Source organism: Cynocephalus volans, chromosome 16 (assembly GCF_027409185.1).
Source record: "Cynocephalus volans isolate mCynVol1 chromosome 16, mCynVol1.pri, whole genome shotgun sequence".
In the NCBI taxonomy this organism is placed as follows: domain Eukaryota; kingdom Metazoa; phylum Chordata; class Mammalia; order Dermoptera; family Cynocephalidae; genus Cynocephalus; species Cynocephalus volans.
The window spans coordinates 8153111-8166247 of record NC_084475.1 but is presented as its reverse complement, the minus strand read 5'-3'; the positions used below and the strand labels follow the sequence as shown (position 1 = coordinate 8166247).

Genomic DNA, 13137 nt, shown 5'->3' with positions numbered 1-13137 from the left:
TGGGGATGAGAGGGTAGGGTGTATTTTGTTCCTATCTGATCTCCTTTTATAAAATGGACTGCAAAGCCCCTTCCATGAGGGCCTGTGGTTTGCAGATGTGTCTGTGCAGACCTGTGAAGCCAGAACAGCAAAGCAGAGTCCCTCTGGCTCACCTTTTAGGCAGATCTGCCACCGACTCTTACCTTGTTTTCACAAGTTCTTGATCAGGCTAATTTTGGAGAGGGAGCTCAAAAGAGTAGCTGGTGAGAAACTGTGCCTAGAGCAGTTGCTGGGGTAGAGCCAGATTCTCAGAGAGAGAGGCAGGGCCAGGCTGGCTGGAGGGGCAGGACCAGTGGCTGTCACGAAGAGGACAGTTCATCAGCTCTTCCTGGAGACTTCAGATGGGAGTTAGAGAGCCACTCATCCAGTGCCGGTGACCACAACCCCAAGCAGGGAGGGCTCAAGCTCACCTTACTGGGATGGTTGGGAGTCGATGGAGGGAAGCGGGAGCCAGGTCAGCTCTAGAATTATCCAGGCCCAGGGTCAATTTTGAACAGACCTCTTGTCAACCTCTCAGTGGACTCAAGGCAGGAAAAGGGCCTGTCAGCCCTGGTCTGGGAGGGGCAGGGTGTGGTGCAGAGACAGAGAGAGGACAGAGAGAGGCAGGACATGTCCTGGGGGAGCCTGTCAGGAGGAGCAGGCAGGACGAGGGAGGCAGCTCCGTGTGCAGGGGCATCTGTCCAAGGGTGGGCGAGGTGGGTTCAGACGTGTGTGTAGAAGACGGTGTGCACACACCGCTTTAGGGAGGGGCCGTCAGGGTGTCAGGGTCACGGTGCTTGGGGCCTCCTTAGAAAGATCCAGGACAACAGAGGGCAGGAAGCTCCAGGCCTGGGTGGAACGAATCTGCCTCCCCACCCTTTGGAGCAGCTGGGAAATGACTCATAGAGGCCATGAGTGAGCAAATATGTGTGTGTGTGTGTGTGTGTGTGTGTGTGTGTGTGTGTGTTCGTGTGCACGAGGGGGCTGTAATGGGGGTTGGGGGGTATATGAGTGTTGATTGGTACAATTAAAAACCAAACCTTGAGGAAGGCTCTTTACCAAATGGTTGACCTGTAGTGCCCCCCCCACCCCCCACCCATCCCAGCTCCCCATACTAAGCCCCAGGAGGCCTGAGTGTGGTCCTGCCAGGGCCTGCCGGGCTCCACAGCCTGTGCTTTTCAGGGGCTTGGCTCAAGGACTCTGGCCTGCCCTTTGAAGAGGACAGACGGGTGAGGATCCCATCCAGGGGGCAACCCAGGTGGGACCCTCAACCCCTGTGCTGGCGGAGGGCAGCTGTGCCCAGCCCAGTTCCCCAAAGGGTGGGAGGGAGGCCGCGCTGGCACGTGGGCTTGGCAGAGAGAGGGCTGCATTCGAATCCTGGCTCTGCACTTGTTAGCTGGAATGGCGAAAGTGAAGCACTTGGGACAGGGCCTGGCACACGGTCAGCACCCAATGAACGTATCCATGATTACTTTTCGTCAGGAAATATTTTCTGAGCTTCCACACCATAGGCCTGCACACGTCAGCACGGCAGGTGATCGTGTGGAAATTTGGGGGCCTGAGGAACTAACCCCTCCCTCTCCAAGGAGACTCTTTCCCAAGCTGACTGAAGCCTGGAATTCCACATCTGGAGATAAATGCCTTTGACTTAAGGCTCAGACTTAGGAGGGGAACCCACTCTGGGGCCTTGCTTCTGGGGAGAAAAGGCTTCCAGGGCCGGCAGATGAGTGGAGAGAGGGTGGGCAGGAAGGGGGCATGGAGCACAAAACACAAACGCAGCCCATCTGTGGGTTTTATTTCCCTGAGCCCTGAGCCAACCAGTGGTAGAGGAAAAGGGTCAGGCTTGGGAGAGGAGGCAGAAGGTTGGAGAAAAACTAACCAGTGTTTCTGGAGAGCCTTTGGAGATTGGTGGGGAACAGGACAGATTGTAGAGGGAAGGGCTGCTGACCTATCCTAAACAGGAAACAAACCTTGGCATACAGTAAGTGGAAAATAAATGTGGCCACCACTATCGTCCTCACCCGTTGGGTAGAACAAGTGATCAGACTGGTTGAACCAGGCACTGAAGAAGGGAGGCTGTTCTGATCCAATGAGCCCCTCATGGAAAATACAATCAGCATTAGCCCCCCCTCGCCCAAGACCCCCCCAACCCCACCCCACACATCTGACCCTGGTTGGCTTCCGGAACTCTCAGGGCCCCTGAGTGTTCGAGGTTTCCGCTCTAGGCTCCTGGCCCTAGGCCACCCTCCAAGGCCTCTTGGAACAGATATCCTCTGCAGAGTGTTAGGCCAGGAGGGGAGGGCCACCCAGGGTGACTTCCTTCAGGCCCCAGCCTGCCAAGGCCGAGGCTGCTCTCCTGCCTCTCCAGGCCCGAAGTGCTGACAGAGAAATAACACAGCTACCCCCTTCCCATTCCCACCCCCACCCTGCCCCAGCTGAAAAAAAGCTGTAGCTTGAGACTTACAACTAGGGGGACATGGGGATCGATTTTTCATTTGTGGAGCTCAGCCACAGTGGGAACACAGGAATTTGAGAAGTAGGCCACCTGGATGCTCAGTGCTGTCTTTGGCCAGGACAGAAAAGTTTGGTTTGTTTCAGTCTCCCAGGAAATTCTGTGTTGGAGCCCCCAGTGCAGGTGAGGCTGGAGGGGGGCCACATGCAGCTCTGGGTAATTTACCTCCCAATCCAGAGGGAAACAAAGCAGCCAGACCCTGGTGAGTGACCAGCAGCTTTGCTGGAGATGAAGGGTGTGCTTGGTTGGCAAGAGGGGGGGTGGCAGGAGCCTGAGCAAGTCCAGCAAGCTATCCCCATCTCTGCATCCACAGGGATGTGATAGAGTGTAACAGGAAAGGCTATGAGGAGCGGACCACATCCATTCTCAATCTTCCAGGAGAATTTCTCACAGCAGCTTTTATATCCAGGCTGGCAGGGGCATGGCTGAGACCACTTGGGGGATTTCAGGCTGATGCCATGCAGTTGTGTAAGTTTCTGGATGTTTAAAGAACCCTCCCTAAAAGTATAGGTGTCCCAGAAGGGAAGGCTGTAGGAGCATATGGTAGGGGAGGGAGGTTGTCCTGACCAAATAATTTGGGGCAATCAGGTGTGAAAGATGGCCTTGAACCAAGGGAAAATCGAGATCCAAAAGACCTTCACAAAGACTGGAGGTGAAGAGGGGCAATGAACAAGGTGAACTTAAGTAGAGGTAGATTGAACTCCTACACCTGGATTTATATTAACTTTGTATCCTGCAACCTTGCTGTAATCATTATTAGCTCCAGGAGTTTTTTGTTGATTCTGGTTTTGTATGTAAATAATCATGTCATCTGTGAACAAAGATAGTTTTATTTCTTCCTTCCCAGTCAGTATACCTTTTTTTTTTCTTGGTGGCTGGCCAGGACAGGTATCTGAACCTGTGATCTTGGTGTTACAAGGCTGTGCTCTAACCCACTGATCTAACCAGCCAGCTCACCAGTCAGTATACATTTTATTTCCTTTTCTTGTCTTATTGCATTAGCTAGGACTTCCAATCCAATGTTGAAAAGCAGTGGTGAGGGGGGACATCCTTGCTTTGTTCTTGATCTTGTGAGAAAGCTTCTGGTTTTTCACCATTAAAAACAATGTTAGCTGTACGTTTTTTGGTAAATGTTCTTTTATCAACTTGAGGAAGTTTCCCTCTACTCCTATTTGGTGAGAGTATTTATCATGAATTGTTGTTGGCTTTTGTCAGACACCTTTTCTGCATCTATTGATATGATCATGTGATCTTTCTTCTTTAGCCAGTTGATGTGATGGATTACATTCATTGATTTTCAAATGTTGAACCTGCCTTGCATTCCTGAGATAAATCCTGCTTTATTGTGATTTATAATTCTTTTAAAACATTGTTAGGATCCTGTTAATATTTTGTTAAGTACACATGGATTTAAAAGAGAAAAATCAATTGCACAGTTTATGGGATGGAGAATATCTAATTAGGCCACAGCTCATGAGGAAATGACCCAGAGGTGACTGCAAACTCAAAACTGTGATTGGGCTGCTGAAGAAGTGATACCATCTTGGAATGAATGAACGCAAAGGGTGTCCAGGCCAGGGAGAAATGGCCTCTGTGGTCAGACTATATCTGGAATTGGGTGTTCCAATCTGGCTGCCCCACAGAGAGACAATGCTGGGCTGGACCCACTCCAGAGAAGAGCTGCCTCGCCCTCCAGCATCCTAACCCTCATCTCCTTGCCTGCAGACAGCTGGCCCCGGCCGGGCTCACTGACTCTGACCCTTCCTCCCCCACCCCCACCCCTGTCTGCTCACCACCTCCAGGCCCCCAGGAGGGCCTGGCTTTACCACTTCCGCCCAAACTTCCATTTCAACGGAGGTTCCGACAGGAATTTTCACTTGCTAAATGGGCTCCGGCCCCAGCTCCCGCGGAGCTGCGTTTTCATCTTGGCTCAGCCTCTCATTTATCATTCTCTAAAATTATCTTAGTTGCTTCCCTATTTGATGTCTGCCTCCCCACTCTGGAATGTAGGCTCAAGGAGGACAGGGCCTTTGCCACCGCTGTGGTCCGCCCTGGCACCCAGACCACAGCACAGCACGTAGCAGGTGTCAGAAAAAGTTTGTTGAATGAATAAGTATGTGATCCGGGGGGAGTTGCTGTTCTCTCTGGGCTTCAGTTTTCCCATCTGTGAAATGAGGGAGCTGGACTTGCTTTCTCAGGTCCTTGCATCTCCAATATTCTTAAATCCACTGGGAAGAGGTTGCCTGGAGAGCCCCAGGCCCTCAGCTACCACATCAGCTGAGGCTGGGGTGGAGGCTGGTGGAAGGAGAGTTGGAGATCTCATCTCGCTCCTTCCACTTCTGATTGTGGCCTGGGAGTCACATGGAGATCTGCCAGCATGTCACCTACTCCATGATGTGGAGCATTGTCAGTGCTTTCTCCCTGGCAGGAAGTCACCGTCCATACATCCCAGATATCCTTTCATTCCTCCACTAATGCCCACTGAGAACAACACAGTTTGTCCCATCTAGTGTAGACAGGTGGAAAGGGTGGGCAGAAGGAATGGATGCTCTGGCCAGTCGTGGCCCCCTGGCTTCCCTGCCCCTGTGAAAGGCTCTCCAAGGCTGCAGGATGAAGTCCAGACTCCCAGGCCTGGCGTCAAGCTCCATCCTACCTGTCCCCGATCCCCTAAACTGCATCTGTGCTCCCCGTGAGTGGGTTCCCTGTGTTCTACCTCTGTCTTTGCTCCAGCTGTTTTCTCTTCCTGGGATGTCCTTCCCCTCCATTGCCCTGTGTTCCTAAATTACTCATCCTTTTAGACCCAACTAAAAAGACACATCTTTCCTACCCCTTCTTGAAAGTAGCCACTCAGCCACCTGAACTCCCATAGCACAATCAGAACCCCTTCCCTTCCCTCCAGACTGCCAGCTCTCTGTGTGCAGGACGCCCAACTGCTGCATCTCTGTGTCCTGCTCAACGGCCAGCTGAGCCTCTGCCATTCACACAGAATGAATAAATGGGGGCCGAGCCCGTGGCGCACTCGGTAGAGTGCAGCACTTGGGTGCGCGGCGACGCTCCCGCCGCGGGTTCGGATCCTATATAGGACTGGCCCGTGCACTCACTGGCTGAGTGCCGGTCACGAAAAAAGACAAAAAAAAAAAAAAAAGAATGAATAAATGGATGGACGAACAAATGAATGAATGAAACATCAGAATCCACGACAGCCCTGGAAAGGTCTGTATCCAAGGCTCCATCTATTCAAAAATTCATTCAACAATGAATGAATATCGAGCACCTACTGTGTGCCACCTGGGACTGCCCATGGTGACCTAGACAGACACAGCTGCTACTTTCTCGGAGTTTCAGTATAGTGGGGGAGACAGAAAATAAACTAGACAACTAAACAAGTAATGACAAATTGTGATAAATGATGTCAAGGAAAATACCGGGATCATGATGGGGATTAAAGGAAGGAGAAAGTGTCTTGGAGAAGGGGACATTTGTGCTTAGAGCAGAGGGATGAGAAGGAACAGCCATGTGAATGGGGGGACGAGAGCTCCAGGGAGAGCTGGAGCTGGGAAAAGGCCCAAAGGCAGGAACAAACCCAGTGGTCAAGGAGCTGGAAGGAGGCCAGTGAGCCTGGAGCAGAGTCATGGGGGAGAGAGCAGGACACAAACATGGGGAGGGAGGTAGGCAGGGGGGCTAGATCACCACAGCCTGATTGGCCACCATAGGAAGTTTAGGTTTTATTCCATGTGCACAGAGAAGTGCTGGAGAATTTTAAGAGGAGAAACAACATGATTTGCTTTTTGTTTTTAAAAGATCAATGGCTGTTTTTAATGGACTGATTTGGAGAGTGCAGGAGCAAAAGCATGTAACAGGAAATAGGTTATTTCGAGATATTATTAGATATGGACCAGGGGAGATGGAAAAATGTGGAATGTAGCTGTGTTTTAGGGATAGTCTTAATAGAACTTTGCACAGGCTGGACATGGAAGGTGAGGGAAAGGAGAATCCAGAGACACACCCTGATTTTTTTTCTTTTTTTCATTTTGTATTTTGTTGTTGTTGTTGTCGCTCTGATTTTTGACTTGAGCAACCGAATGAGGGTGGTGTCGTTTCCTGGGATGAGGAAGAGTGTGGGTGAAAGAATGGAAGGACACGAATGTTTCATTCCAAATGGGAACCCTGTGAGCTATCCACACGGAGTGGTCCAGAAGGCAGTGGAATACATCAGTCTGGAGTTCAAAGGAGAGGTTTATCATGTTCCTAGGACACATAGGAATGATGTCACCTGGACCAGACTGAGCCCAGAGAAACTGTAGAGACTGGGTAGAGAAAGAGGGACAGCAGAGGAAATTGATGAGGAGAAGCCAGAGAGGTAGAAGGGAAACCATGAGCATGATACCAAGGAGGCTGAGAGACTGGAGTGTTCCAGAAGGAGGCTGTGGCCAACTGGGTTGAATGCTTCTGAGAAGCTGAGGGAGGCAAAGACAGAAACGTGTTTGCTGCACTTGGCAGCAGGAAGGGTGTTAGTGACCGGACAAAAGACATTTCTGGTGAATGGGGACGTGGAAGCCAGGTTGGAATGGGTTGGAGAAGGAACAAGAGGTACGGAAGTAGAGACAGCTGGCGTAGACACTTCCCAAGAAGTTTTTCTGTGAAGAGGAACAGAAAAATAGGGCAATGGATGAAAGGAGGTGTCAGCCAGAGGGTAGTTTTTTAACTACTTTAACTATCTCTGCCACTACTTTTTAGATGGAAGACCCTAGAGCCTGCTCATAGGTGGAAAGAGGTTGGAGGGGGGTAGAGAGAAAATAACTGGAGAACGAGGTCCTCGGGAAGCAAGAGGGGCCAGGGTCCTGAGCCCAGGGGAAGGCCTGGCCTGTGACAATGGGGATGATTCTGTCACAGCAGGATGGAGGAAGGAGGGTCTGGTGCACAGAAACGGTTCTGCAGATCTGACGGGGTATGGCGGTTCCTGCTTCCTCAGAGAGGGCTGAGGCAAGGTCACCATGGGGAGGACAGTGGGCGATGGAGGAAAGAAGAGAAGGCACGAAACAGTTGTTCTCAGAAGTGGGAAGGCGAGCCTGCCAAAAAATCTGCACTTCCAGGCCTGGCAGGATTGAGGGCAGACCCAGAGTTTGTAACCACAAATTCAATGGGAACCAGCCGGTCGTGTCTTCTGTCCGGTGACATTCAGCTGCTCAGGAGCTGATTCAGAAAAAGCATCGCTGGGGACATGTAGGCCGGGCGTTCCCCAGGTGAGTGTGGTGAAAGGAGAGAGAATGAACCCTGGGAGTCAAAGGGGTTTGTGAGGGAGAGATTATAATGACAGATCTGGTAGCTGAGGCTGGCTGAGGAGGGAAGTCAGGTCAGAGGGGTTTGGTGGTGAGGGAGAAGGTGCAGGGTCAAAGGACTGAAGGCGTCAAGACGCCCAAGGATGACAGCAACTGGGCATTTGGGCAGTGAGCTGAGAAGGTGGTAGGGGAGAGCTGGAAGCCGTGATATCGGAGGGTATGTGGTTTCTGGTTATGATTTAGGTTTGGGGTGCACTTAAAGGAGAAGGGGGCTGAGGTGTACTGTTCCTCTAATTCGTTCATTCATTCATTCATTAAGCTTTTACTGAGCACTAGGCACACTGGTGGCACAAACGAGGGGAGGGTTCCACCCAGCCAGGGAGTCCAGGGAGGGCTTCCTGGAGGAGGTGGTTCTTGTGTAGGTTGAGTCTGGAAGGGTGAATTGGAGCTTTCCAGGGAGACGAAGAGGACGGGTGCTCCAGGAGGCTCCAGGAGGCGAGCAGACCACAAGCAAAGGCACGGGCATGGGGGTGGGAGGGAAACAGTTTGGCCCATTTGTGAAAATGGAGTTAGCATGGCCAGAAGGTGGGCATGTGCGGGGCAAGGGCTGATGGTGAGATAGGAATGGGGTCATGGGGGGTCTCGGGAGCCACATGGAGGAGTTCTGGACTTACCGTTAAGCACTGGAAAGACACTGAAAGACTTAAGCAGGGACATGACAATTTGTGATTTAAGAAATGTAGATGGTGGATCGGAGGGGAGCGGGGTAGCATGTAGAGAGGCAGGTGGGAGGTTATTTGACAAGAGAAGGTGAGGGGAGCCTGAAAGCAGCAATAGCATGGAGGATGGAGGGGACAGTGATGCTGCAGTGGGGGCATCAGCAGGGCATGGGAACTTACTAGCTCCACCACTACGATGCTTTTGGCAGCCACTGACCAAAATCTGGCTTCAACTGGCCAAACCACTGAGGACATTTTTCCCCTCCCATAACAAGACATCCAGACATTCAAAGTTGGTGAGAGGGTAGGAAGAGAGGAATTTAGGATGAAGGACAAATTTTGAAGGAAAAGGTGTGTGTTGTACAAAGAAAACAGGGCTGCAGCCCAGGTCCTGGAGAAGTGTCTTCCAGGGTTGGGGAAGTTGAGGCTCGCAGAACAGCAGTGGGAAGGTGGCCAGAGGGGTAGGCCACGCTCTCACCCTCAAGAAGAAAGGTGGTGAGTGGTGTGAGATGCTCAGGGAGGTCGGCTGAGAAGAAACCACGGGGTCTGTCCACGGGGGCCTCTGCTGACTCAGGTGAGAGCAGTTTCCTTGAGTGCTGGGGTTGGGAGCCAGACTATGTGTCCCTGGGTGTTGGTGGTTCCACTGGGCACCTGTGAAGGAGAGAGTGAGCAGTATCAGGATCAGAGCATTGTGGTCAAGTGGGGGTTGCAAACTGTGGGTGCACAGCAGCTATGGGGTCCCTCTAAGCCACCTGGCAGCTCGGTTTCTTCTGTGTGGTGACAAGCAGAGTGTGGGTGCATATGTGGGCGGGGGATGGGGAGGAAGGTGGCAAGGTGCATGACAAGGCTATGAGGGTACAGCTGTGAGGGTCTGCGTGGGGGTGGCTTCAGGCTGGGTGTGTGTGTGTGCGTGTGCACGTGCACACCCATGCTCACGTTGGAGCCAATGAGCAGCTGAGGGACAGGGTCGGCAGGAATGAGCAGAGTCATCCCCGTGGAAACACGACTCCCTGGGTGCAGGGAGGGAGCAGCTGGGGAGCCGGGCATGGGGGCGTGGCCAGCTCTGCCCAATGGCTCCGGCCTCTCCCTGGCCCACCCTCTCCACCTGTTCTCAGAGCCTGGGAAGTGCCCGCGCTGGCCGGAGCAGGGGCACTGCTGCGGGCATCAGGGACTGCTGTGAGAGGGCTGACCTCCGGCGTAGCCCTGGGTGTCTTTTGGGTGTGTCTGGGTCCCTGTCCATGTGGGCCTTGCGGTGGCTGGCTTGTGTGTGGCTTGTGTGTGGCTGGGCTGCAGTGGTCTCCCTGTGCCTGCTGCTGATGTGGTCGTTCCCCAGAGCCATTTGCAATAAGTGACCCACCATTTCCCTTCCACAGGGAACAGGCTCGGGAGGGCTGGGCAGAAGAGGAGAGGTGCCAGTAGAGGCCCAAGTGCTGGCCTAGGAGACAGTCCACACCGTGATCACAGGCTTCAAAGGTCCCCGGTGGGTGCTCCTTTCCCCCGTCCAGTTCACTCAGGGACCACCAGCAAACACAGTCCCCAGGAGCTGCAGCCCTGCCCCCACCATTGGAACTGTCCATCTGGCCCCGTGACCTTGCCTGTGCCTCCTCCTCTTCTGTGCTGGCATCTGCAGCTCTCCCAACACTGCAGCCCCCCTTCCACACTCCTCGTCTTCCTGCTCCAGCTCCTCTGTCTGCCCATGGGAAGGCACTGCTGTGACACTCTTCAGGGCTCAGGGCCCTTCTTTCTTGACTCTGCAAGCCCAACACCAAGGACCCCAAAAGTCAGGAAAGGGGAATCCACATCCCCGCATCTTCCCTCCAGGTCAGGCATGGGAAATACAGGCAGAGGCACCATGTTCTTCTTTCCCATGCCCCTGGCAGACATCATTAATCAATCACAGCAAACTTTTTGCACTGAGTCTGGCTGCAACCTCAATGGTCTCCACCTACATTCCGGGTAGCCAACATCAGCCAATCCGGGTTGGCCTTCAAAATGAAATACATCTGCCAGTCCTGTTTTAGGCTGATCCCGCCAGGTCCTTCATCCTGGCGCATCTAGAAGTCACATAGGCACAGCCAGCTATGGTTCTCTCTCTGTCCCCATAGGCTGAAGCCACACAGTTCCTGAAGCTTGGGCCCAGGAGGTGGTTGAGGTCACTGAGACATTGGCCCCAAGTCCCAAGGCCGAAGAGGATCTGGCTGGTTGGCTGTCAGTCCTGAGGGTGGCTCACCCCACTGCTGGGGAGAGTGTGGCGTGGGGCTGGGGGTGATGCTCTGTGCCCAGCCCCCACGGAGCAGCAGCACCCAGGCCTTGCAGGCACATCTCCCAATCCCCCCATCAAGCAGGAGGTGAGGAGTGGGCAGTAGGCCCAGGGCTGGGTAACTACCCAGCACCCCGGAGCTGCAGGCTGCAGCTGCCCCGGCCGCCCACCACCCTCCTGGCCCCTGAGCCCAGGATGCAAGAATGGCTAGGCCATCTCTGCCCACCCTGGTGCCTCTGGGCCCTGAGTGCCTGCGCCCCTTCACCCGGGAGTCCCTGGCAGCCATAGAACGAAGGGCAGTGGAGGAGGAGGCCCGGCAGCAGCGGAACAAGCAGATGGAGATCGAGGAGCCTGAACGGAAGCCACACAGGGATCTGGAAGCCGGCAAGAGCCTGCCCCTTATCTATGGGGACCCCCCGCCGGAGGTTATCAGCACCCCCCTGGAGGACCTGGACCCCTACTACAGTGACAAGAAGGTCCGGACCTGGGAGGGCTGCCCCTATCACCCATCTGTCTGTCTGTCCCAAGGCCTCACAGGCTCTCTCTCTGCCTCAGACCTTCATCGTGCTCAACAAGGGCAAGGCCATCTTCCGCTTCTCTGCCACGCCCGCCCTCTACATGCTGAGCCCCTTCAGTGTCATCAGGCGCGGTGCCATCAAGGTGCTCATCCACTCATATCCTGCCCGAGTGGGAAGAGGTGGGAGGGCTGGAGCTGGGCAAAATGGGGTGCTTTGGGCCAGGAGACACTCAGGCCACCTCCCCTTCCCACCTGCTCCTTCACTTTCCTTGACCCTTCCCCACGCTATTCAGCATGTTCATCATGATCACCATCTTGACCAACTGTGTGTTCATGACCATGAGCAACCCACCTGCCTGGTCCAAGAACGTGGAGTAAGTCTCGCCCCTCCCTGAGCCCCCCAGCCCTGGGACACGGCCCATCTCAGGTGTCTGCACCTCTGAGCATATGCAGAGTAACACTGCTCTTGTCTTCCAGGGAGACACACGCTGTCACTGTTACCCCCATCAACACCTCAAGCCCCCCGGGGTGGCATACACTATCACTCTCGCCAGCATTCTCAGCCCCCTGAGTGGCATATTTCATGTCTGTGGCCCTCCCTCCTGGGAGGTCCGTCATGGCCACACACACCCTTGCCCTGGTGACATGCCCTGCCTGGCTGACCCTCTCCCCACCAGGTACACCTTCACAGGGATCTACACCTTTGAGTCCCTCATCAAGATCCTGGCCCGAGGCTTCTGCATTGATGACTTCACATTCCTCCGGGACCCCTGGAACTGGCTGGACTTCAGTGTCATCATGATGGCGTGAGCAGGGCCCGAGGGCATCCTGAGGCTGGAGTAGAGGGGAGCGGGCCAGGCCTCAAAGAGGACAGCAGACTGGCTGACCCTCTCAGAGGGGTGGGTGGCAGGGGCCATCGGTCAGCTGTGCAGACAGTGAGCTGCCCAGTTCTAGGAGCCACCATTCCCAAAGTCTGCCTGGGAGCTCTCCTGATGTCCCCTCCACACACCACGTTTAACTGCATGAGGCAGCCTGACCCACAGGTGACAGGCCCTCACCCATGGCGAGCTGGGCTGTCCTTGCCACCCCCACTCCCCAGCAGCAAAGCTCCTGTACTGTCCTTCCCAACTCTTGGGCCAAAGTAGGAACCTTGGAAGTGTCTGACTTGCCCCCCAGACCCATGTGATACCCCAGTTCCTTGGAAATCCTCATTCTGGGCCTGGAGAAGCCCTGATTTCTGCCTTGCCACCCACCCCCACTCTGACACATTCCCCTCACTGACCTCCCTCCAGGTACCTGACAGAGTTTGTGGATTTGGGCAACATCTCAGCCCTGAGGACATTTCGCGTGCTGCGGGCCCTGAAAACCATCACGGTCATCCCAGGTATTGGGGAGGCACGCGGACCCTCCCACCATGTCCAGGCCTGAAACTTGACAATCAAGTTCCGGGAGCCTGACCCAGGGTCACGACACTCCCAGGCTTTTGTTTGTGTAGGAGCCTTACCACAGCCTGGACACAGAAGAAAGGGCTCTAGGTGGGAGAAAGGGCATGTGAGAGGCAGCGCAGCAAGGTGGTAAAGAGCAGACCCTGGAGACAGACAGCCTGGGTTCATTTCTCACCTCTACCACTTCCCAGCTTTGATCTGGACAAGTGGCTTAACCTGCCTGTGCCTCAGTTTCCTGTACAATATGGATAATAAAAGTACCACTCATTGGGTTGAGTTGTTATGAGAATTCAATGCCTTAATATCTGTAAGGTACTTACATTCCTTGGCCCACGGTGTGTGATATGTAAGTGTGAACTAAATCACATAAGCAGACTGAGCAAAGCA

At 53.9% G+C, this 13137-nt stretch overlaps 1 protein-coding gene across 3 annotated transcripts in view; it reads left to right on the top strand.

The window, feature by feature from the left end:
* Positions 1-13137, top strand: part of SCN4A (sodium voltage-gated channel alpha subunit 4) — a 44207-nt gene that overhangs the window by 3654 nt on the left and 27416 nt on the right. For 2 of the 3 annotated variants that reach the window (XR_010021958.1, XM_063081415.1), the window contains exons 2-7: positions 9902-10008; positions 10634-11264; positions 11344-11462; positions 11590-11679; positions 11983-12111; positions 12598-12689. Coding sequence is in view for 2 of the 3 variants with exons in the window: in XM_063081415.1 (XP_062937485.1) it covers positions 10992-11264; positions 11344-11462; positions 11590-11679; positions 11983-12111; positions 12598-12689 (703 nt within the window). In the remaining variant the exon portion in view is untranslated. The remainder of the gene's footprint in view (positions 1-9901; positions 10009-10633; positions 11265-11343; positions 11463-11589; positions 11680-11982; positions 12112-12597; positions 12690-13137) is intronic. The other variant, XM_063081416.1, reaches the window with a different exon arrangement.